The sequence below is a fragment of the Manis javanica genome, chromosome 13 (assembly GCF_040802235.1).
Source record: "Manis javanica isolate MJ-LG chromosome 13, MJ_LKY, whole genome shotgun sequence".
NCBI lineage: Eukaryota > Metazoa > Chordata > Mammalia > Pholidota > Manidae > Manis > Manis javanica.
Window position 1 is genome coordinate 72,589,243 of NC_133168.1, and position 25,905 is coordinate 72,615,147.

Genomic DNA, 25,905 nt, shown 5'->3' on the forward strand with positions numbered 1-25,905 from the left:
CAACTGCATAAAGATGATCTAAATATGATACAACGGTTTCTAGAACAACTCAGTATTCTAGAATCTGTCAGATTGTTTTTGGATGAGACAGAGATCTTTTTCTCCTCTTTTTCTTCTGCTATAAGGGAAAAGAAGGAAGATACCTGTGAGGGACTCACGTGAGAAATGGTCCTTTGGTTCATATTATAAAAACCTAAAAAAAAAAAAACCTAGCAGCTTTAGAGGGATTGGGGGAAATTACTTGGTATGTATATGTAAGAAGTATGTTAGAAATAACACAAAATAAAAAGCTTTTAAATTTTTTTCTTGTGATTCCAGTATATCAATTGATGGCTAAGCAAACTAGTTTATGTAACAGGTATACCTGTAAATGTCACTGTTCTAAAGGCCATCGGTTCTTATTTTCTGTTGCTTAATGGGGCGCTACTGCTTCCTGTGGGGTATCATGATAAAGGTAACGATGACAGACTGCAGTGGCACAGGCGCTCATGAAACCAGGGCACAATGCAATGTAAGCCAGGAGTTTGGGTATAGATGTGCATTTGAGTTACTACATGAAAATCTGACTGTAACAAAAATGCAGAGCAAAAATACCTACTGCTTCTTTCCATTCTGGCACCTACTATGAAAGCAGTCAACTATAAAACATTATACACATACTCTTTCCTATTACTTTTCTGGCCTGAAAACCCTCACAGTGCTACTACCTGAAATGCACTTACTCCCAGCAGGCTTCCGTCCCACCATGTGCAGGGTATAAAGCTGAGTATTCTAGAAATATACTTCATCTTATTTCCTTCCGGACTTCTTCAGATGACATCATTGGCCCTTACAATCTTCTCCAGAACAAACTGCTCCACTTGGAACTTTCAACTCTCTCAGAGTCTTGATTCTTTCTCTGTTTACCAGCCTCAAATAACCCTCCACCCTTGCTTTTCTGGAAGCAAACAGCCCATCTCCTGGTTTTCCTTCCCATCCAGCCTTGACAGCAAGGCTCCTAACATCAACCCCTCTCTGCCTGCCCCCTCATTCTACTGGACCCCTCCTCTTTCTCCTAGCCTGCAACCCAACCCTGAAACATGTTTTCTCTGTTCCTGCACTTGGACAGCCAAAATGGGATGGGGGAGAGGAGAGAGGGAGAAGAAATGACAAATTGGGAGTGGCCCTCAGAATCATTTCTGCTGTCCCTAATCAGTTCTCTTCTCACCCCCACAAGGACTGCTCTAAACAACCCATACACCTCTTAAGCCTCCCACCCTCCTCCATCCCTCTCAAGGGGTCTTGTCTCCTATTTCACTCAGAAAATTAAGACTAAGAGCTCCCTCACCTGCTGCCCCCATACCCACAAGCAAGGATAGATCAAGTATTAAGGGGCGTAACACTTATTCAAGGAGGGGGAGGGGAGCTTTTAAAAAAAACAGAAAATCACAATTATCAAATTAGGTACCACCATGAGTTATTTAGAATGAGGAAGAGATCACAATAAATTACTGCAGTCTAAGATCTGTTGATAATTTTTTTAGAGATTTCATTAATCAGTTTGTCAGAACGACTTATAAAAAAATGTGTTTGGTGTTTCCTCCCTGCCTAGCATGGCACAGTTCCTGGCGACTCTCACAGGGGCCCAATGCTAGTAAGGTGCCCTAAAATGTAAGCTTCACGACTGCACGGTAAATCTGCTGTGGCCTGCAAAAATATGTTCATTTATGCTGCCTTTTCCAACTTCCAGATGAATCTTTATATGCATTAATCTTTCCTGTTTCTGAGGAAGACATCTCACCGCTTTCTCTAAAGGAAATGCACCATCTATATTCTAGGTCTCATCTTCTTTCCTTCCATGGGGGCCTGGGTTCATTAATTATCTGCCTTGGTCTTCTTAATCATCACACTGTCCCTGCTTTTAGCCCTTTCTAAACCTCCCCTCTAAACACAGAATGTCCAATGTTCTCCCACAACAACACAAAAATAAAATGCCAAGTGATTGGTTGGGGAAAAACCTCCCTTGTCCAAGTAGCCCCTAGCTACTGCCTCTTCCCTCACCTCCCTGGTAAGATTCTTTCCCCAGCACTGAAATAGCACTCCCTAAGGCCACCAGTCAGTGATGTCTTTGTTGCTGAATCCATTTCACAGTCATTATCTTAACTTGCTTTTTTTGAAGATCTGACTGCTCTGTCCACCCACTGCTGCAACACCCTGTCTTCTAGTTTTATTCTCACGTTGCTAGCTCCATCCCACTGTTCACTCCATGAACATTTACTAAGCATCTGTCAGTGATGGAAACTTGAGATGGGCATAAGACAGCATGGCCCCTGCTCTTACTGGAGGCTCTGCTGCCTCCAGCTGGCCCTTAAATATTAGTGTTCCAGTGAGTTCCGTCTGTGGTCCTCTTTTTTTCACATTACATTCTCTGGCTGAGTAATTTTGGTTTTTTCCTCACAAAGCTTTACCTATAAGCTTAGGATTCCCAAGTCTCTATAACTAACCCAGCTCTCTGCTAAGCTTCAGACATCTATATTCAACTGCCTTATGTACATTTCCACTTTGATGTACATAAACACATAAAACCCAGAATGTCTAAAATCAAATCCTCATACTCTTAAAACCAAACATCCCAAGATCACTGATTACTAGACCATTGAGTGGAGAAGACTCCTCCATACAACAAGGCCTAATCCACCAAGGGTCTGTTTCTGGACAATTTTGTTCCACTGATCCATTCTAACCTTACATCAATGATATAACATCTTCCTTAATTCCTATACCTTCAAAATAAGCCTTGATAGCTTCTAGAGTGAGAACCCCCATTCCCAATCTTTTCAGGATTGTCTTGGCTATTGGGATTTTGATTGGAACTGAACTGAATTTACAGATTAATTTGGAGAGAACGGAATCCCTCACATAGAGTCCCTCCATTCATGAAAAGGTACAGCTTCAAGTCTTTCAAATCTTTTGTAATTTTCTTAACAAAGTCATGCATGTTTTTCCTTTGTTTCTTCCTTTCATGGAAAATTTCAAATGTATACAAACATAGAGAGGGAAATAAAATGAAACCTTATCACTCAGCTTCAAAAATTATCAACATGTGGCCAAACTTGTTTCATCTTTACCTGCTCTATCCAACAGAACTTCTGCCTGATAGACATTTCCTGTACTGTACTACAGTGCAAAATACAGTGTGACTGAGACCTAAAATGTTATCTTAATTTTAATTAAAATAGCCACATATGGCTAGTAGCTGTTGTGAACAGTGCAATCTATACTGAAACCCACATTTTTTCCACCACCACACTCTGTTATTTAGAAGCAAATCTAAAATGTCATTATCATTTAACCTGTAAATATTTTTGTATGTATCTCCTAAAAAATAAATTAACCACCAATATGTCCAAAACGTTTATAATTTCTAGTAGCATCAAATATCCAATGAATGTTTCAATTATTTCATAAACTTTTACACTCTTGTTTGTTAGAATTAGGATCTAAGTGAGTTCCACACATTGCATTTGGTTGCTAATGTGCATCCTTTTCAGTCATTTATTTCTATACTTACTGGTTTATTCAGATTTTCTTTCCTCTTGAATTAGTCCTGATAGTGTCTATTTTTCAAGAAAATGAGCATTTAAGTTTTGAAAATCATTAGCATTAAAGTTGTTCATGCTTTTCCAGATATTTTTCATCCCTAAAATTGCCTATTTTTCTTGTTCTTAGCTTTGTTTACTTACACCCTGTCTTTTTCACTTTTGGGCAACCTTCTAAAAATCTTTTATGAATATAAAAAATTAACTTTTTATCATCTCTGGGTTTTGTTTTGTTTTCTATTTCTGCTCTTATTATTTTCTCTGCATTCAACCCTGTCCTTTTCTTAACTTCTTCAATAAGGCTTAATTAATACATTAGGAGCATTTCTTGCTCTATCATAAATGCAGTAAGACTACAAGTTCCCCTCTAGGTTTTACTTTACCTAAATTTCACAAGTCCTGATATTTCTACTGTGATTTCCCCTGATCCATGGATAGTTTATGATTGTTTTTAGTTTCCAAACATATGATTTCTGAAGATTACCTTTTTATTGTGGATATAGACATAAGTTGTTTAGAACTGTGGAGACCTGCTTTATTACCTAATTGCAGTCAATACTTATAAATGTATCATAAAAATGTATTCCTTGTTATGGGCAGAATTTAGTATATCTATTATATCAAGTTTGTTAACTGTGTTATTAGGAGTCTCTATAGCCTTACTAATTTTTGTTTCCATAATCTACCAGTACCTGAAAAAGGTTCTTAAAAAGATTTTTGTATGAGCTTGTGCATTTAGTAACTTCCCCCTGTAGCTGTCCATTATTTCCTTAAATTACTTAGTCCCTATGAGCCAGGAAGTGTTCTAACAAGGAACATGAAAAGTATGTCCCTGTCTTCATGGATCTCACCCCAATGCAAACTCCTCAGTCTGTGTGCCAAACAAATACTATCACTTTTTTTGTCATGATGTGAAAGATATATCATTAGATGCATGCAAACTCATGATTATTTGAACCTTAGTACTCTGTTCCTTTTTCATCATAGATGATCCCTCTTTATCACTGTTAACATGTACTGTCTTAAGTTCTCTTTCATATGATATTAATATTTCCATGCCAGCTTTAACAAGTATTTATCTTATCTCTCCCCATCATACTTATCTTTTTTGTATCATTTATATTATATTCCAAAATCTTTCTCTTAATAGATTAGTCTATTTACATTTATTGTATGTTGGATATATCAAGTTTTCTTAAACATAACCTTTAACAGGTGTTAAGTTATACCATTTATTTCCATTCATTTAGAAAATAACTGTATTTTAAACATGCTGTATAAAGTATACATTTAAGTAATACTGTTGTCTTCCTGAATGAGAATGTTAAATGCTTTAAATCCAATCTGACCTCTCCTATCTTTTTAGGTATTTTTCTCTAACATTTTGATTCCACTTTATTTCTAAACATCCTAAAAGAGACCATTTTTTAAAGTAGTCTAAATATTTACCAATATTTTTGTCAATTTCTTCCCTTCCTATTGGTTCTTATATCTATGGCTTTTGTCTTGGGTTCAAATCATCTCTGGTGAAGGTATGTCCTTCAGTAGTTCTTTCATGGAGTCCTGTGTGTAGTTAGCACTCTCAATCTTAGCATCTCTGAAAATGTTGTATTTCACCCTCCTCCTTAAAACATAGCTGGGTTTAGAATTAGAGATTAACAGTAGGTTTCCTTCAGCACATTAATGATGTTTCCACTTATATTTCATCTGATATTTCTCATTGCTCATGAGAAATATGTGTAAGTCTAATTTTTGTTTCTTTGTAGGCAAAATAATAGTAAAGAGGTTAAGAATGTTATCTGCAGACTAAACTGCCTACTTTAAAATGCAGCTCCACCAACAACTTGTATTGGGGTCTTGAGAATCCGGAAAGTGACTATCCTCCCAGGGTGAGCTAATTCCTAGAGATTGCAAACAAACTGCTTGTGAGCACACCTTTTATATCAAAACCAACCTCCTTGGTCCACATTCCCAAGTACTCTTTTATCTAACTACCACACACCAAGCCAATATTCCCCTTGCCCTAAATCAACCCAGAGCCAATATCAGATAACTAGGGACCAGCCCTGTAGCTCAGAGCCTGCCAAAATTCTTTAAACTATCCAACCCTCAACTTGTTTAGCTTGCCCACCCTGTCTCATCCATTCCTTCCCATGAAAACTGTAACAAAAGCTTTGGCCCATGGCTTCCCCCACTCCATTCCACCTCCTGACCAACCTTGATGCTTCCCCATTTGTCCATGGATGGCAAATGTGAAGCTTATCTTGCAGCTAACTCTGAGTTATGGGAAGCTGTTGGGAGATTGCCTTAAGAAATGGAGTAACACGATAAAAAATTTCTTTTTAGAAAACCTGATGAAATTGAAAATAGACTGGAAAAGAGTCAAAATAGAAATAGGGAAAACCAATAGGGAGGCTTTTGACAATAATCAAGGAGAAACATACTTGAATTACGGCAGTGACTCTGAGAATGATCAAAAAGAAACAGACAAGCTATTAAGAGAACAGAATTGGACAACCACTTGGATGAGAGATGGAGGGTAATGGATAAGAGGGAAGAGACAATTATGGTTCTTAATTTCTGGTTTGGACTGCCGAGTATAGCATTTACCAAAATAAGGAAATAAAGGAAGAAAAATGGATTTGAGTGAAAGAATGAATTCCCAATCTCAACCTGCTGAGATTAAGGTTCTTATAAAATATTCATGTAAGATGTCCATTAAGCTATGTGGATTCAGCCAAGAAGTCTAAGCTATAGATATAGATTTATAAATCATCAGCACATATTAATTGAAACCATAGGCTTGTGTGAGGTTGTTGAAGAACAGTGTATAAAAGTGTTTCTCAAAATGTCATGCAGATTCCTAGACAGTTTTATATTGAATTTCTGTGCTTTAAGTCTACAAGGCTGAAACCAAGGTGTTAGCAGAGCTGTATTCCATAGACAAAGTTCTCGGGGAGAATCCACTTCCAGGTTCATTCAGGCTATTGAAAGGTTCACTTCTGTGCAACTGTAGGACTGAGGTCCTTGTTTCCTTACTAGTTGTCTGGTGCCACCCTTAGCTCACAGAGGCCTCCCCTACACCTCAGAATCAACAGCCTAGCCTTCTCACAGTGCCACATCTCTGACTCTTCTGCTTTTCTCATCCACTTTTGAGGGTCTGTGTGATTATATTAGGCTCTCCTGACACAGTTCCCTGTCTTAAGATCTGTAATGTTAATTCCACCTGCAAAGTCCTTTTTCCCATGTAACATACATATTTACAGGTTCCAGGAATCTGGGAATGGACATCTTTGCAGCATAAGGGGATGTATTCTGCTTAATATAGACCTCTGTGAGCATTCTGATACACGTCTCTGCAGACATGTTTCTACTTTTCAGGTAAATACCTAGTTGTGGAATTGCTGGGTCATAGGGCAGATATGTTTGACTTTATAAGACACTGCCAGACATTCTTACAATGTGATTGTACCATTTTACACTTAAACAAATAATACCAGAGTATGAGTCCCAGTCACTTCACATCCTCACCAGTAATTGATGCACTCAGCTCATTTGATTTTAGCTGTTTTAGTGGTTACATGGTAGTATCTCACTGTGGTTTAATTTTCGCAATTCCCTGAACACTAATTATGTTAAGCCTTTTTTCATACTCATGTTAGCCATTTACATTTATTTTTGTGTGAAATGTCTGTTCTTTTGCCCATTTTTAAATTGTTCTTGTTTTTTAAATGAGTTATCAGTTCTGGAAACAAATCCTTTATTAAATTTATGGACAAATACACTGCAAATATCTTCTCCTAGTTTGTGACTTGCCTATTCATTTTCTTAAAGGTACTTTTTGATGAAAAGAAGTTTTAATTTTTGTAGTGTCTCTTTCATCAGATTTCTTATCTTATGGTTATTGTATTCTGTGTCCTTAGAAATTTTTGCCTACCTCAAAGTCACAGATACTCTCCTATGAGTTTGTCTAAAATGCACTTTTGTTTTAGCTTTTCCTTTTAGGTCTTTGATCCATCTCATATTAGTTTTTGTGTATTGGGCGAGACAGGAATCGAGGTTCATTTTTTTTTCTCTATATGGATATCCAATAATTCCAGTATCATTTGTTAAAGTACTTTCCTTACTGAACTGACTTTGTGCCTTGACTATATAAATCAATTGACTATAGAAGTATAGGCCTTATCTGGACTCGATTTCATTTCATTGATCTGTTTGTCTGTGCTTGTATAAATACCACACTGTCTTGATCATTGTAGTTTTATAGTAAATCTTAAAGTTAGGTAGTGTAAGTTCTCTAGTTTTGTTCTTCCTTTTCAAGATTGACTATTCTAGGTCTTTGGCACTTCCACATTAATTTTAAAGTCAGCATGTCAATTCCTACTTTATACAGCCTTTGGGATTATGATTGTGATTGCATTAAATATGAAGCACTAATTTTAAGCAGAGAACAAAGGCCAAATTCTGAAAAGGAGAATAAGAAGGACACAAAATTAAAAAAGGGAGAGATTATGAATGCCAAATGAAACAAATATTCAAAGATTCCACTAAATTTAACAATAGGGAAGTCACTGGAGCCTTCATATGGTAACTTCATTGCTCTGGTTGGAGAAGAAACGAAACTGAAACAAAACATCCATTCTCTTCGTTCTTAATAAAACCCAAGTTGTAGCTGGAAATACAAATAACTAAAGACCATATCAACTATCTTTCCTTTCAGTCAAGTGTGGTCATGAAGAACTAGCTAATGGGCTATAAGTCAGTGTGTCCCATGCAAATTCTGAGGAGAATCCTTAAAGAGAAGAATATATGCCTTTCTTCATCCTTCCCTCTTCCCTCTTGCTGTGAGCATGTAGCAGTTGGAATTAAAGCAGCCATCTCAACCGTGAAGCAACACTCTAAGGATGGCAGAACAGCAAAACAGAGGAATTTGAGTCCCTGATGATGATGGAGTTGCTGCCATACCAACAGTGGCCTGGAGATAGACAGTAGTGACAATAACATAATAACATAATAACATGAATACTACCAAATTGTACACCAGTAAGTGGCAAAATGGTAAATTTTATGTGTATTTGACCACAATGAAACAAATGAAATCTTTTCTAGAGACAATACAGCTTCCTATTTTTTTCTAAATATTATACAAATGTCTTTCCTATTAGATCTTTAATCCATCTGGAAATTGTTGTTATGAATGGTATGAAGCAGAAATCTAATTTTGCCTTTATTCTATTTGGGAACCATTATCTCAGCATCATTTATTGAACAATCTATGCTTTTTCCCCTGCTCCATAATACCACTGTGCATTATGCTAAATTCCCATGTGGTTGTGGGTGTGTTCCCAGGCTTTCTAGTCTGTTCCATGAATCTTCTTTCCTGTCACTGAACCTATACCAGTAATTAAGACAGCGCTCTTAATTATTACAGCTTTATATTAAGTGTTGATATCAGGGAAGGTGGGACTTTAATTTTCCTCAAAATTGACTTAACTATCCTTAGTCCTTTGCCTTTCCACATATATTTTAAGTTCAGCATGTCAAGTTGGGAAATAATACAGCAATTTTAATTGGAATTGCACTGAATTTGTATAATCAGGGAAAAACACCTTTATGATATTGAGTCTTGTCATCCATGTACATGGTATATCTCTCCAGTTACCTGGGTCTTCTTTTATGCATTTCCATAGAGCACTATAATAGTTTCTCTAAAGAACAGCTTTAATTTGATGTACTTCTAGACACTTTTAGTTTTGATTATTATGAATAGCACCTTTATTATTATTAAAATTCCTAGTTATTGCTAGTGTATAGAAATAACTTTTTATTCAGAAATCTTCCTGAAATGAAGGCCATATTTTTTTCCACTATTGAATAATCCTTCTCTTTCCCACTGATTTGTGATCTTTTTCTTTATAAATCCATGATATGTATGCATACACATGTACATAAACATGTACACATACATATTTTTCTTTTGTTTCTTGGCTGTCTATTCCATTGATCTGTCTCTTGTACTACTGTCATACTGTTTTAAATGCAGTAGTTTTATAGTATATTTTGATAGCATTACTCCTCTGTATCAAACTTTTCTTAGCTGTTAGTTGACTTTTCCAGATAAATATTACAATCATTTTCTCAGGAGAGCTGTTTTCTCCCCACTGCCTACTTAAGTTACATGATTTGGGATCTCTGAAGGCCCTCTCTTGACACCCTCTAACCAAAGTAGCCCTTCCAATCACTCTTTATCACATCCCCATCTGATACCTTCTTGTTAACTGGTTTTAGTGCCTCATCTCCCCACTGGCATACCCCAAGATAAGAACTGGTTCAGTCTGAGAGGAGCTGTTTACTCACACAGGTCATAATGTTTAGGCCTCAGGCCAGCACCTGAAGCAGGAGAGTGGAAGTTCAACAGAGAATCTGATAAGATGGTCAAGGAGGCAAATGTATGCAAGAAAAAGCAAAGAAAAGATAACTTTGGGAAGAACTTTGGGGCAGATTAGAGAGAGAGAGAGCGCTGCGAGCACAATGTAAACCAACAGGAGGGAAATGATTTAAGTGACAGCAGGAGTTAAACAAATGACATGCACACAAGACCTAAAAATCTGCAGCAGAGCTTAATTGGGGAAGTACAATTTAACCTAAGGAACAGAAATCAAGAACCTCCTATCTCCACTGGTAAAAAAATAAAGAAAAAGCTCTATTAAACTACACATCAGAATTTGGGGAAGGGATTAATTTTAGAACCCTTTGGGGGTCTATCACTTTAAGACCGTTACCTGGCTTAAAGACCTATCAGCACTCAATCTATTCAAACTCCAGGGTCAGTGCTAGAAACTGTGCTCTGGAAGGTTCCGACTTGTATGAGGACAGTTTCCTTCTTGTCATCATCTTTCCGTGACTACCAGGCCGGTTAATGGTACCGGCAGGTGCCCTTTGGGCCTCGGAGAGGAATTAGAGGCGGGCGGCGACAGGGAAAAAAGAGTCGGGCTCCGAGGATCGGAGGGAGGTCCTCACGCCGGCGGAGGGTCAGCGGGTCGCGTCCCCGCTGGGGCGCCCCGTCGCCGCCCTCCCTTCTCCCCGCCGAGCGTGGACTCGCCAACGCCCGCGCCCACGAGCCCGGCCTCCCCTTCCTACCTGCCAGGCACGCGGACTCGGCCCGCCCCCAGCGGCTCACCGCGGACCCGGTCGGCGGGGAGCCCACCCTCTTGGAGGATCCCAGCCCGCGCCCTCTACACGGTGACAGGCGACAGGCGACGCGTGATCCCGCCCCCACGCCACGCCTCTTTTGTCCAGTCCGCGCCCCGCCTCCCGCTGGCGTGTTCCACCCACAAGAGCGTCGCCGGCGCGAGAGCGTCGCTGGCGCAGGCGCACTTTGTCGGCAACTCCGAGGCGCTGCGGTTTTGCACGGCAGAGGTGCGTGGCGACGACTCACGAGCAAGAAGGAAAGTGGGGTGCGTGAAGAGAAGGGGTTCCCGAAGAAAGAGGGGAGAGGGAAGAAAGACCCAGGAGCCTGTCGTCCGGGTGGTGGGGTGCAGGGCGGGGTCCCGAGCCCTCTGCAGGCCCTTCCTGACGAGGCCGGGAGGGTGTCCCGTAGTAATGACCTGTGGATTTCCTTGGGGAGGCGCTGCTTGCCCACCGCCCAAGTTGTTTAAGTATGCGTCCACTGGTTGGGTTCTTTTCCTTCCAGCTCAGATCCTGGGGCAACGTGATTTATTTGGTAAAGGAACGCAAGATCTGAAGACCTGGTTTGTACCTTTTTTTTTGGCTAGGAGCTGTGGCTTACTCTTGGTAAATCTCATCTGTAAAAGGAGATGGTTGGACTCACCTTATAATTTGTAAGGCTCCCTTCAGAGCAACTATTTTGTGACTCGTGCCTCTCAGTATTTTACCTTTTATCATACTCCTGGGTAGAAGGGAAATGTTTTTACTGTTTTGGGTCGGGCACACTGGTGTAGCGTTAAGGCACTTGCTTTCATTTGTTTGCAATTAAGAATTATGCATTAATATTCTAATAGACTCAATTGTGTTAAAGATAAGAATATCTGAACTTTTTTAATGTTAGTCTTATGTCTCATAGATTAAATATTTAATACTGACTTTTAATACTTTGTCTCATTTCAGAGATGAATCACCAAAGTATATTGAAGTTGATGCCTTTGAATTTTATGTCACCTTATCCCTTTTATTAGCATTTTTAAGGTCATCTGCACCTGGGAAGAGATGGTCAACGTCTTGAAAGGAGTGCTGATAGAATGGTTAGTAGTTCTCATACTTAAGAGTTTTAAGTCTAAATATTCTAAGTTGATTTACATGTGTACCTCTTGTCCATTTTTTATTTTGCTTTAAGGTCTGAACAAATCAAGTCTTTGAGGTTTCTCAACTTCACTTTTGTTGCTGAGTTTCTTGCCAGATTTCAGTGTCTCTGTCCAGTTGGTACAACTGGCATTGTTTCCAACAGTGGGGCAGCATCTCTTTTACATATGCCCTCTTTAGAGGAACAGTGCTTGTATTGTCAGACTAACAGGGATTGACTAGAGTATTGGGGTCTGCCGGTGTCTTAGCCATCACAAGCTATGGTCTTTAAAAAAGAAAAAAGAGAATCCGTCGAAGGTTTTTAAGTTAGACACAAAAACTAGTTTCTAAAAGAAACTAGAAACCTTAATGGGCACAGTTGAGTTTCTCAAAGCAAGCTAATGTAGGGCTTAGTTGCCATGCAGTCTGAAAACTGAACTGCTGAACCATTTCCCTCAGTCTCCACTTGCTTGTTTGCCCCACCAGTAATTATGGGTCATCTGGGAATCCTACCTTGTGGACACTCCCATTGTCTGAAAATAGTACTATGTTTCTGGCCCCTGGTATAAACCGTTCAGTAGAAATACAATGTGAGCCACATACGCAGTGTTGTATTTTCTAGTAATATTAAAAAGGTACAGTGAAACAGCTGAGATTACTGTATTTAACCCAATGTACCAAAGTACTTCAACATGTACAGAGTCTTCAAAGCCCATACTAAGACTTCAAAATTGTACTAAATCTTTTTTCACACCAAAGTTTCCAAATGCAAAGCTAATTTTACCCCTACAGCACATCTCACAGACCAGCCACATTTGAAGTGCTCGGTAGTGATATGTGACTAGTGGACTGCTTTATGGATCGAGCAGGTTTAAAATTTGGGTAGAGGAAACACCAACAAAGGCAATTAAGAGAACAGCCAGGAAGTAGGAGGGAAGCTAAGAGGGGGAATGGTTCATGAAGGTGAGTAGGCAGTGTCAAAGTGTGTTGAGAGATGGAGTAAGGTGAAGATGGGCCCGAGGTCACTGGGTTTTTGTGTGTGTGTTGGGGTGGGGGGTTGTTTTGTTTTAATGAGAGCTGTTTTAATAGAGAGGTGGGATAGATGCCAGATGAGCTATAGTATTTGAAAAGGGAAAGGGAAGAGGAAGTGGAGGCTGGAGAAGTTTTGTTGTGATGATGAGCAAAGGAATAGAGAAATGGATTGGTAGCTGAATTAAAAATATGGTAGGGACTCTGGTTCTTGTTTTTGTTTTAATGTGAGAGACTAGAATGTTTGTTGATAAGAATAAATTGCCGTAGAGGTTTTGGGAAAGGAAAGAGGACAGGATTTAAATCTGTAAGTTCTAAACACACTGTGCTGTTTTCTTTTGGAAAACACTTCCAGGCTAATTTTTGTATTTTATTTTCCTTATTCCTCTGTCATAATTAATAGAAAGATTTCCTGGTGATTCTTCTAATATTATTATTTCTTAACACTGAGAATGCACACACAGAGCTATTGTTTTTTTCCCTTCTGTTTCTTCCATTTCTCCTAAATTTGATCATCTTACCTCCCAATTTGATATTCACTTCTCTTGTAGGGTTTTCCTATTTTTGTTTCTGTTGACTTTTTAAGTTTCATTCATCTAGAATTTATTGGGAGGAGGGGCACATTGTGAGTTAGAGTCTAAATTAGCTCTTTGTGTGTGTGTCAAATAACTGAATAATTGTCCAACACCATTTATTCCCTTTACTAATGATATATGATGCCTTTATCACATAGCTTCCCATTCTGCATTCTACAGCCCCATCCCACATCCATTTTTTTTTCTTTCCATTGTTACCTATTTGAGAAATCTTGGAATAATTTTATTTCCAATATAATCATTTTGGAGTGGTAGTTGGGATTGTATTAAACCTGTACATTAATTTGAAAAAATATGATGGCCGGACTACATTTTAAAGGGCAAAACTCTGGGAGACTCATTAAAATCTCAGCAGTAGTCCTTCAGTTTAGCCTTAAGGACAAAGAGGAGTTGAAGTGTTAGTTTCCTTTCCTGATTGGGTGACCTCTCGGCCTGGTCTGTTGTGGTACCAACCAAGCCTCTGAATTTTGCCCGAGCTCTAATGGCCCTTTGCTGCCTTGCCCTTTTGCCGAATTCCCAAACTAGGATCAAAGGCATCATCTGGAGCTGTTAGAAATGCAGAATCTCAGACCTCACCCCAAATTTACTAAATCAGAATTGTGCATACAGTAGATCTTGTTAAAATGCATTTAAAGGTTGAGAAGCACTTAATCAGTCTGTTTGATAATCAATTCTGCTAGTGGGAATTGTTTTGCACCAGAACTACTTAAATTTTATTTTACTGATTGATGCTACCCTTGCAAAATTTTAATTTTTCCCTTCAAAGTGAATTCTAAAGTGTAGCTGACACAATTTTTCAAAAGGGTAACTGTCCTCCAAAAGATACAAATCCTCCAAAAAGACTCCAGGCCTAAGAAATACCAGATTCATAAAAGGCATGGCCATTCATATAGCCAAAATATATTTCCCAGGTGTATTTGGTCTTCATCCACAGTTCCTGAAAACTGCAGTCTTAAAGGTGAAATGGGTGTTTTGTCATGTTAGTGAGACTTTTGGACCCAAGGGCAGGGCTGGAGGTTGAATCAGCCAATGGACAGTAACTTAGTCAATCATGACCATGCAATGAAGCCCTCACAAAACCCCTAAGAAGAGCTTATCATTCTCTGCTCAGTCAGAGACCAAGCTTCTAAGCTTGGGATACCAGAACCACCTCCCTGTGGCACCGAGCCAGGCCCCAAGCTCCACAAGGATAGAAGCTCCTTTATTTGGGACCTTACGTTATGTATCTCTTCGTATATCCTTTATGGTATCCTTTATTAAACTGGTAAACCATAAATGTTTTCCTGAGTTCTGTGAGCTGCTCTAGTAAATTAATCGAACCCAAGGGAGAGATTGTGGTAATCTCTGATCTGTAGTCCCATAGGTCAGAAGCACAGGTAACAGCCTGGGGCTTGCGCCCGGTATCCTGAGTAGGGGGTGGAGGGCAGTCCTATAGGACAGAGCCCTTAACCTGGGGAATCTGCTGCTCTCTCTGGGCAGATAGCATCAGAATTGAGTTGAGTTCTCCAACACCCTGCTGGTGTTTGAGAATTGCTTGGTGTTGCCCCCCTCTCATATACTTAACACATGCTGGAATCGGGTCCAGGAACCTGAATGGAGGTATACTACCATTACTGCTCTGTATAGTATTGTTATTGTTTTATATATATATATTTTTTTTTATGCCAAAGAGAAGATCATTAGTAATAGTGTCAGCATAAGTCTGTTTATTACTTCATAATATCCATAGATTGTGTGAAGTATTTAGGTGTATTGAAGTACAGAATTTGATAGATACGGAATTAACAGGCAAACCCTCAGGTATCCCCTAACACTACTTCCATTGTCTCAGTGATTCTCCAAATTCCATTCACATGGTCATACAGGGGCATCTGTAGTAGCCTAGATACTGCTGTTCCACATACTCGGTCCAGGCAGCCAACAGAATACTTCTCAGAGATGTATAGCCTAGTTTAAGAAGGGAGTCAATATAACACCTGTAGAGTGGCTCATCGTACTGCCGTATTTAAATTCCACATCTGTCAGTTCCTTTTAAGTGGTTTTGAGTCTATGATAAAGAAGCACATAAACCAGATTATAATGGTGGCCGTTTAGGCCCAGCTATTGGCAAATTGAAAATTCAAGGTACTTGGTTATGGTGAGATTCTTTCCTCCCAAGGCTGGCTTATCAAATTCCAGAATCTAAAGCTAAAGTTTTTTATTTATAAATTTGTAGTTTTATGTCAAAATGAGATTGGTGAAAACGTCTTCTTTGTAGGATTCACCATTGTCAACTGCCAGCCTCACACCAAGCATTTCCCTGGATCTGGCCAACCACAGCTGTATCAGCAGCATACAGCCAGCAAACGTCTGTGTGCAATTCCAGGTGTAAGAGCAGACCTCTTGGTGTGACAGCTGTCACACTTGGCTTGGTGGGGGCTTCAGCAAGGAAGGTTTGTTGCAGAGGCACAAATTCCAACCAGTTCACAGCATCATAGCAAAGAATCTGGAGAAACAGTTATCATTAGACCAGCTAATCCTTATAGATTTTGTCTTCTAATCTTGTGTATGAGAAGCAAATAAGAACTAAGGCAAAACCAGTCTTACCATTGTTCTGTTCTTTGAAAGCATTTATATCTCTCGTGAGCCTTTGCCTCTTAGCAGAGCCATATTCACTGAAGTTTCCTGGGCACTTAGTATAGTGCCTGAGATATATGGGAGTGCTTAGTAAATATTTGTTTACTGAATACATTTTGTTAAGAATTGAGTCAAGGAGTGTAATTTCAGCCCGAATACCCAGTTGTTAATGTTCCTTTAGAGCTTCTGTGTTACCATGGTGAGAATCAGAGTAGACAAGAATAGGTTCTGATAACTTTGATGCAAGTTTCAGTACAAAAAAGGTTTGTACACTAGACTTCTTTTTGCAAGTTACATCAAAATAGCTTTTAATGAAGTGACTGTTGTCTTCCAGTTGTAGTTCTTAGAAAAAACTGTCACCAAGCTGCCAACATGGATGACAAAAGTGCAGTCTTCAAAAGCAGCTTCTATATCATTTTTTTGAGTTTTTATATGCTTAAACACAGTAATTCCATTCCTAGTAGTTTATCCTACACTGCAGATAAAAATGTAAAAAGTTGAATATGCTAATAAAGTGTTGATTGTGACATTTTTATAATCAAATAATACAGCTGTTAAGATACTTAAAAACATTTAAGTGGTATGGGAGAATGACCTGTTGTTCTGGTTAACTTAATGTTCCCTGTGGTTGCCCACCCTTTACCTTAAGACCCTCCTCATTTAACAACTATTTATTAAGTACCTACAGTATATTGGACCCTAATATAGGGACCCATATTTCAAGCTGGACAAAACCCAATTTCAGTAAACAACTTTGGGAAATCCTTATTAATGAGAAATAAAATTAAATGAACAAAACCATTTCAGCAGCAATTTTCTGAAACATCCTATTCCCAAGGACATACAGAATTTATGGAGAAATATTAAAAAAAATTTTTAGTAACTGTGTCTGTTAGCTAATTATTATTAGGAAGGATAGTTAACCATTGACTAAGCCAAGATTATCATTCTAATGGGATGAAGAGTGTTGACACCTTTTTGCAACTGACCAATTTTGTGGTCTGTTTACAGCTAACTATGTCATCCTAGTAGATCTCTCATGGTGTAATACTTCTTAGAATCATTTATAGGAGCTATACTAAGGTTCTTTAGGAGAGAGTTGATTAATACCTGCCCTTTACATTTCCAGGGCAAACACATTTTTTTCCTTGCCCACTACCCCTGATTCCAGGACTTTTACTCAAGTATGTGTATGTATACGGGCACTTGGTTTTGCCAGCAGGTTCTCCCAGAGACACTCTCGACACATGTAGGAGTAGAATAGCCCTGTGTTCAGGAGAGAGATTCCAGGCCTTCAGCATTTTATAACAAAATGTCCCTGAAATGTTGAATGTTTTTTCGGTCATTATAGATTATATTTCAGGTACATGCTTGAGAACTCAATTAGACTGTTTTATGTTTCCTTTCAAAAAGTGTGATTGAAGTGATTAGTAGCTGTAGTTATTTCAGTGTCTCACTGACCCGTCACTGTCTGAGTTATCTCACTTGTCAGTCAGTGGTGTTTCCCAGGTATGGGGGGAACCCTTGCAATGGTGTTCAAGGTGATTTGTAAAAGAACACAAATTTTGGGGGGATAGAACATAAGAATAGTTTTTATTTGACCAGTTTGAGAAAAAAATAAGACATAAGATGACTGGTGATTCATACCAGAGGAAGTTAAACTTAAAAGTTGATTTAAAGGCAGTTTTAAAGAAAAACATTTTGATATATATGCAAGTATTAAAAGAGATGACTAACATAGCAAGGATAGTATATAAAAGCCAGAAACTTTTAAAACATTGGTGTCATTCAAATCAAAGATGTGAGTGCCCTGACACTCAGGTTTGAGTTGGTTAGCTTTTACTTCACTGAAATGATGCAAGTTTATTTCATCTGAAAGATTTCTGAAGATGTATTAGTCTTCATCACCACTTAACCCTTGCTATCTCCTATGCTTGTTACAGCATCTAATCACTAGAGTAAATTGGTGTCATCTATGAATGCACGGAGCTCAAACAGTAACAAGATAATACATCACATTTGGACAGCAATTTTTATAATGTCCATATTTGTCCTCATTACTGGACCTGATATTTATTTTAAAGGGCTAACAAAAAACAGTTGTTTCTGCTATTGAGTAAAGTGATAACCTTTTAAGAAGCCTCTGAGTGACTTTTATAGAAAATATAAAAGCTAACACTGAGAAAAATACTGAAATAGAAAATACTGAGATTCTTGTAGGGCCTCATTCAGTCCCAGACAAAAAAGGGCCTGGAAGGTGAAGTGGGCACCAGGGTCACCACGTGGGAGACGGAGATGAGCCCTCCCTGTCCCTTAACTGCAGGGACAGGAGGAAGCGGCCTAGTGTAAAGCACTAGAGCAGAGGATTTTTGTCTATCCCCCACATCTGTTCACTCTTAAATTGCTTTTCTTTTATTCTCCACCCCTTTATATGTGTATGGGCAAGGAAACATGTAGGCAAACAACTGAGTTTTTAAAAACAGTTTTAAAGAAGCTGAAGCTTTGGTTTCCCTGTCCTATTTCTCCTATAGTATTTTCATTTCCTCATTCCCATCCATAGCCTCATTTCCATTTCTATAATATCATCTGAAAGAATCTTATTAAACCTGCTTCCTTGCCCCAGGCTCCTTCTAGAATTGCTCTTTAAGGTCTTTTTAAGTTCTACAACCTGCTTTTTGTCAATAACTGATGAATTGTTCTCGATGAGATTTTTCAGTGCATAGCGTGTTACTGCTTTATAAAAATTCCTTAGTTTTTAATTCTATGTAATTACTAGTATTAGGGAATTGCTGAAAATATGAAATGTATCATCTGTATCTGCTTAGATCTGTGACTATCACATTATCTGTGTTTTTAAAAGACCCCCCTTTCTCTCCCATCCATTACTGGCTAGTGTTGCCTTTCAGGCTCATGTCTTCATCTGCCTTGAGACCCTCATTTTCCTACCCCTTATACCTACTTTTCTTGTTTTCAGTCACTCAAAGAGCTGCAGCCTCCCAGGCCATCATCCTTTTGACACTCATTATCTAAGGCTCTGTACATCTGCATTCTCACTGCCTGTCCTCCGAGTCCTTTCCACTTTGCCCTCTAGAAGCTAGTGAACTGTCAATATCAGAGGCCCCCATATCCTCAGCCTCTTCTCTTAACTTTTCCTTCCCTGGCCACCTTTTCCTTTTTGCTATTAACAAAACCTGGTTTTCTCCTGATCACACTGCTTCTCCCCCAAGACATCAAGTGTGACCTTTTTTTTCTCTTAATACCTCCTGTAACATTGGACCAAGAAATGGGATAGGTTATCTACCATACTCTTCTTTGCCCCTCCCAGAGATTCTCCTTTCCACTTCCACAAAAACCACCAGTTCTGAATCTCATGCCATAAGACTAGACTACTAACCTACTAATCCTCCTCTTTATAATCATCTACAAGCACCCAAGTCTTTCTTCGAAGGCCTTTCCTTAAAGGATACCTGTCACTCTTCAGGAGCTCTCCTGTCAGATTCTTAGCGATGTCAGTACCTGCGTGGATAGCCCTTCCTGTCCGCTGACCTCCCCTTCCACCTTGTCACAGCTTCTCACTTACATAGTCAGACCTGTCTGTCCCTACCAACTGCCATCCCTTCAAATTCCGTTTCAGGCATCTAACTGACCGCCTTGTCTTCCCAGCTCTCTCCCTCTGTACCCGAGCTCCACCAGACCTCCAGTCTGTTGTTTTTCCCACCTTTTCCCTGTCACCATCCCAACATCCTCCCTTTCCCCCTCACCAGCTTAGTTCCACAGCCCATTAGCGTACTTGTCCTCTTAAAGGCACTCAACTCCCTGGCCACTCTTTCCTCACACCAGCCAAATCTGCTTAAGTCTAGCTCTCCACCTGCTCTGAACCTTTTCCTCCACAGCTCTGCATGGCTGGAGAAAAACAGACAAACGTGTTAATGGGGCTTGCTTTAAATTCATGACTGCTTAAACTCAACTGGACCCTTGAGTTTTGCTAACCAACCTGCTACATTTCCTACTGCTACATTCTCCCACTTTCCTAATAAATTTAAGATTTCATCAATTTTTAAAATAACATAGTTCTAAAAAAAAATCACTGCCAGTTACACCATGCATTGATTGTAAGACTTCCCCAGTTTCAGAGATGTTAAAATGGGGGTGGGGGGGAAATAGGCTCTGAATGGATGAAATACGGAAAGTCATACCTTCAACTCTCTTACCTCAACAAACTTCCCTGTCTTCACTTCCAGCTGATTAGCTTGCTTGCTGTTTCACTGAGAAAATAAAAGCAGTCAGAAGAGACCATCCACAAGTCTTTATCACATGGATCTGCGCCCATATCCTCTAACCTTTTCCTCCTACTCTGGGTGAACTGTCCATTCTCCTGTCAGAAGCCAGCTTCCCTACTTGGGAACGGGATCCCATCCCCTCTTGCCTCAGACACCTTTTCAGCACTTTGACTCTCTAGCCCCATCAATTTTTCTTTCTCTACTAGTTCATTCTCATCAGCATGACAGACATGCTATAATTTCCCCATTAAGGGCAAAAAATCTTGAATCTAGCACCCCCTTCCAGCTCCCACTCTATTTTCCTGCTCTTTGTAGCAACATTTCTTAGAAGACTTGTCTATATTCACTTTCTCTAATTTCTCTCCTTCATAGAAGATTAACCCACTCCAGTCGAGCTTTCTCTCCCAAGACTTCACCAAAACTGTTCTTCAAGTAACTTTTTGAATCCAGTAGTTAATTCTCAGTCCTCATCTTAACTCTACCTGGTAATAGCATTTTATACAGTTGGTCACTTCCTCTTCCTGAATATCCTTTGTTCACTTAGCTTCCAAGACTTTTCAGGTTTTCTTCCTGTCTCTCATCACTTGTTTTTTAGTCTGCTTTGCTATTACATCCTTTTCTTCGTAACCATTTGATGGGGTGTCCAAGGCTTGGTTCTTGGACTTCTCTGTAGCCATGCTTACTTCCTTGTCATGGTTTTAACTACCATCTACATATTGATGAAGTACATGTACTATTCCATGTGGACTTCACTGCTGAAATCCAGAATTGTATGTGCCGCATCCTACTCAACTTCTTCATTGGTGTCAGTAGGGGCCTCAAATGTAACATGCCTAAAACCAAATTCTTGATCTTACCAGCAAACCTGTTCTTCCCACATTCATCCTCATCTCAAAAGGCAGCTCCATCCTTCCATTTGCCTCAAATCAGAAACCTTGGAGTCTCCTTAATTCTTCTCTTTCAAAGCACAAGTCTCAGCAAAGTATATGGACTTTACATTCAACATATCTAGAATTCAACCACTAACCATCATCTTGACTATTGCCACCTAGGTCTGAACCATTACCCTCTCACCTGGATTACCACAGTCACCTTTTATTTATTTATTTGTTTGTTATTTTGGTATCATTAATCTACAATTATATGAAGAACATTATGTTTACTAGGCTCCCCCCTTCACAGTCACCTTTTAATTGGTTTCCCTGTTTCTACCTTTGCGTCCACTCCCCACCCCTCCAGTCTTTCTCAGCCCTTTTCAGTGTGGTCCTTACATTTAAAAGTTTAAGTTTTAACTTGCTTTGTAAGTTAATTTTACCTGTCAAGGTAGTGGAAGTTTGTTGGCTTCTTAAATATAATGGTCATGGACAAGTAAGGAAATTCATTTTTAAAAATCAGTTAAGGGAGCTATGTTTCTAGGCCCTGTTAACTACAAAGCTCTGACCATTACTTTTTCACTTGTCAGTGACAAATTACTCCTAACATCTTACCATTGGCTTTTTTCTCTTAATCTTCCACTAACTTCTAAATTGAAGCTATGTCTACAAATCATTAATACTTGAGGCAGAAAGGGAGTGAGGAATTGAGTAACAGTGTAGAACTTTCTAAAATTCTGCATACTCAATTCTAATCACTCAGGTATAATTTGACACAGAGTCATCTCATCATCATGTGTTTCTCTCTGCAGCGACCCTGCCATGAAGCAGTTTCTGCTGCACTTGGATGAGTCAAATGCCCTGGGGAAGAAGTTCATCATCCAAGACATCGATGACACTCATGTCTTCGTAATAGCCGAGTTGGTTAATGTCCTCCAGGAGCGAGTAGGTGAATTAATGGACCAGAATGCTTTCTCTCTCACCCAAAAGTGAGAATATTAAATAATGACCTCTTAGGAATCATAAATAACAAACATGAGAAAATATCACCATTCAATATCCTATGTTACTGATGAGAGAATTGCTAAGGAGCATGCTAAAGGAAAAACTGATGTCATTTGTTCAGAAAAAAGCCCCTGCACTGATTTTCTTGTTCCTCTTTTTTCAGTACATGTACCCTAGAATTTTTAAAAAAAGCTCTAACCGTTGGCTGTAGTTTGGCTTTCACTATCCTTTATTAAAATATAAATGTAAGTGGTTTTCTTATTTAATACAGTAAGAATGTAATAGAATATGCTTTTAAATTGTTCAGTGCCTCTAACCTAGGTATTTATTTTGCTTGTTCCTGTTAATAATTGTGCTTGTAATGTGGGTGTGGTTTGTTTTGTTTCTATTAGAAACTTCACAGATTTACTGTCCCGGAAACTATGCCAAGGTTGGAGCTTTGGTAACATTTATATCTTGCAAATGATATACATGCCAGCCAGCTCCACTGGTGAAGAAGATGGGGAAGAGAACTATCTAACATTAATGTGAACTACAGTTTACATTTCTCTAAAAGTACAACTTCTTCAAAAGTGCAAAGGGTTAGAAACAACCAGTTGGGAAGGTACATGCTGCTTTGCAGCCTTACATTTTCATGTTCACACTTTGTTGTCACCATTGTCCCTCCAGGACAAGTGTTCTTTTGTTAGGAAATCAGTTTCACTTGTGCCTAATTCCCTGTGAGAATCCCTGTTTAAATTTAGCTAAAAAAGGAAAGACAGGACCAATAGATAGAACAGATAGAAACAACAAAGTCAGTCTGGCAGGAAGTGATATGATTAGGCTAAAATATATCGCCTATAGCTCTGTGACTGATTGGAGGCAGAAACAGTAACACCAGTAAGGGCTTTGCTTCCCTTTCTGAAGCTGGTGTTGCCAGGATGGGTTCTCCTGATGAAAATTTTGCCAAAGAGACAACTGTCATGATGTTACGTGGAATTGTATCAAATCCAGGTTACTTGGCTTCTTACAGTTTTTTTTTTTTGCAATTTTTTTTTAAGGTATTACTGATGTAAACTCTTATGAAAGTTTCACGTGAAAAACAATGTAGTTACTACATTCACCCATATTATTGTGTCGTTCACCCCCCCCATACCCCATTGCAGTCACTGTTTCTATGGTATATTTATTCACAGCACCCAAGTACCATTTCACTCACTTATACATGCATTGTTAAAGCTGGAAATTTCCAAAATTAGGTGCATATATTTACCTTGATTCCCACCATATAAGTCAGTCCACACAATTTTGGTTACCATATAACAGTACAAATAATTGTTACTGATACCTACAGTACTCAATTTGTTGAATAGGAAAATAACATTTCCTTAGAATTTGCAGCCATGCTGAAGTGTTACTGAATCTTGTATTTCAGTCATCCCCCAGTAAGGTTTTTGGGTGTGTATAATACTGCTAAATCAAGAAGAGAAGTTGAGTTTCTCATTCAGAAAAACAGCAGACAGGACTGTGAGATAGGGGTAAACAAAATTCATTTAGTGCCATGAAAAATTCACAGAAATCTTGATGAACTTCTCATAGGACATGGAATGGAGGAGCTATTTGGTCTTATGAAACACATTAAACTATGTGGTATTTGCAGCTACAATTTACAATTCATCTTGCAAGTGTTAGTGGGAGCTACCTTATTTAAAAGTAAATGTTCTGTGAATGTTTAAACCTTTAACTATGGCTATACTGGGTGACTGGTTCAAAAGCTTCTCTGGAAAATTTCCAGAATAAACTATTTTTGTCATGATTTAAGCAGATACGCTGTTGAGGACTGCCTCTGTGCTGGGCCTTCTCAAACTTCAGTGTGCCATCTGGCAATCTTGTTAAAATGCAAATTCTCCTTGAGCAGATCTGGGCTGAGGCCTGACATTCTGCATTTCTAGCAGGCTCCCAAGTGATGTCTGCACTGCTGTTTGGCAGGTTGCACTTTGAACACCAAAGCTAGCATAATAATTGAGGGCCCAGAACTGGCTGGGGAGAAACCTCAGTCCTTAGCAATTTCTCCTAAACTATTTTATTGTTTATTTTATTTTATAATCTTGTGGACATTGCTAAGGAACTAATTAGTTGACTGCTCCTAGGAACTATATAGGTCCTAGAAAATGCATTTCAGTGTGTTAATTTAGCCATGGGCTTTTAATTTCATATCTTGCCTTTTCCTTCATTCCAAATTCCTCATTATGTTTATTCTTTGTGTGAAAACATCTAACCACACATAAATTGAGTCACATAACATCTGTACCACTCAGTATGAACATTTGTATTTGTTTCTGATTATTTTTTTGAAATGAAACAATTTTTAGAATTAAGTTACCTTTGTGTTCTTCCTTGCCCACAGATCTTTTTTTTTTAACTCTACTGATCCAAGTATTACCGTGACGTTGATGTATCATCATCCACATTTTTTTACTTATGTTAGTACATATCCATAAAAGATACATAGTATTGTGTGTTTTTAAATATAAATGATACATAAGTGGTATCTTTATGTAAACTATCATTCTATAATTCTTTTCACGCTATTTTTGAGATCTATCCATGTTACACATGTAGTTCATTCATTATAGCTTTTATTTACTTTGAATGTACATGTCTATTCCTTTTTGACATTTAAGTGGTTTGCAATTGTTAGGAACAGTACTGCGGCAAACACCTTTATCTAAATCTGCACTGGTACAGGTGTTCCTCTCAGTTATTTCCCAGAAATGGAGTTACTGGATCACAGGTCAGGCACATTTTCAACTTCAAGAAATCTTGTCAGATTATTCTCCAAAATAGTTGAATCAGTTAACAACACACCAGCAATGTGTGTTCCTATTTCTCCACATCCTTACCATTAGATTATTTTTACTAATATGAATTTAAAGTGGAATATAATCCCAACTGTTTTTTATCTTCTTATGTTTATTATTGAAAGCTGTTTCAGTCTTGTATATATATTACAGAGGTAATATATGCCCTATTTAATGGTAACTTAGAATATTTCAGCTTGATTATTATTTTTATGGGGTGGCCTTTACCCTAGCCATTATTCTAACACTAAAACCTATAGGAAAATATAGTTTATAACAACTGATTTGCAAATGAGCTATTATACAAACATTTTTGTATTCATAAACTGGAGACTTCCTACAATAAGCTAGTTTCCCCCTCTCCTCAGTCTAAATTTTACTAAAAATAGCAAACCATTTTGTGCTGTTTGTAAATAAGCATGGCTTAAGAGGTTTATCTCCCAAAGTTATCAGTAAGATGCTAAAGGTAGAAACTTGCAAGCTGAATTTAGGGAACTTTTTAATTGAAGTGTAAATACACACAGAAAAGTGCACACCATCTTGTCACTACCCACCCATGGGTGAACACTGTCCTGACTTAAAACAGCATAGGTCAGTTCTGCATATTTTTTAACTTTATAACAGTGGAGTCATGCAGCATGTACTCTTGTGTCTAGTGTCTGTTACTTAGCATTGTATTTGTGAGATTCATCCATGCTGTTGCATGACATAACAGCATTTTAATTCTCACTGCTGTGTGGTAGGTATTCCATTGTTTGCCTCAACCACACCAGAGATATTTTGGGTTATGA

The 25,905-nt window shown here is 38.7% G+C and overlaps 2 protein-coding genes across 9 annotated transcripts in view; one reads left to right on the forward strand and one right to left on the reverse strand.

The window, feature by feature from the left end:
* The window catches only part of SERAC1 (serine active site containing 1), a 70,584-nt gene extending 59,726 nt beyond the window's left edge, over positions 1–10,858 (reverse strand). For 5 of the 8 annotated variants that reach the window (XM_073219837.1, XM_073219838.1, XM_073219835.1 and 2 more), the window contains exon 1: positions 10,719–10,858. The gene's annotated coding sequence lies outside the window, so the exon portion shown is untranslated. The other 3 variants (XM_073219836.1, XM_073219840.1, XM_073219839.1) reach the window with 3 other exon arrangements.
* GTF2H5 (general transcription factor IIH subunit 5) lies at positions 10,010–22,523 on the forward strand. The gene is made up of 5 exons (XM_037025982.2): positions 10,010–10,027; positions 10,511–10,997; positions 11,272–11,329; positions 11,774–11,839; positions 22,082–22,523. The coding sequence occupies exons 1-5, from the start codon at positions 10,010–10,012 to the stop codon at positions 22,260–22,262; spliced, it is 810 nt and encodes a 269-aa protein (XP_036881877.2). The 3' UTR covers positions 22,263–22,523.
* Positions 22,524–25,905: the final 3,382 nt, after the last annotated feature.

What these genes read in the sequence shown, in the direction of transcription:
- GTF2H5 (XM_037025982.2), top strand. An exon ending in ACGCAAGATCTGAAGACCTG is followed by an intron (nt 11,330 to 11,773) that starts GTTTGTACCTTT and finishes CCCTTTTATTAG; the next exon opens with CATTTTTAAGGTCATCTGCA. An exon ending in AAAGGAGTGCTGATAGAATG is followed by an intron (nt 11,840 to 22,081) that starts GTTAGTAGTTCT and finishes TTCTCTCTGCAG; the next exon opens with CGACCCTGCCATGAAGCAGT.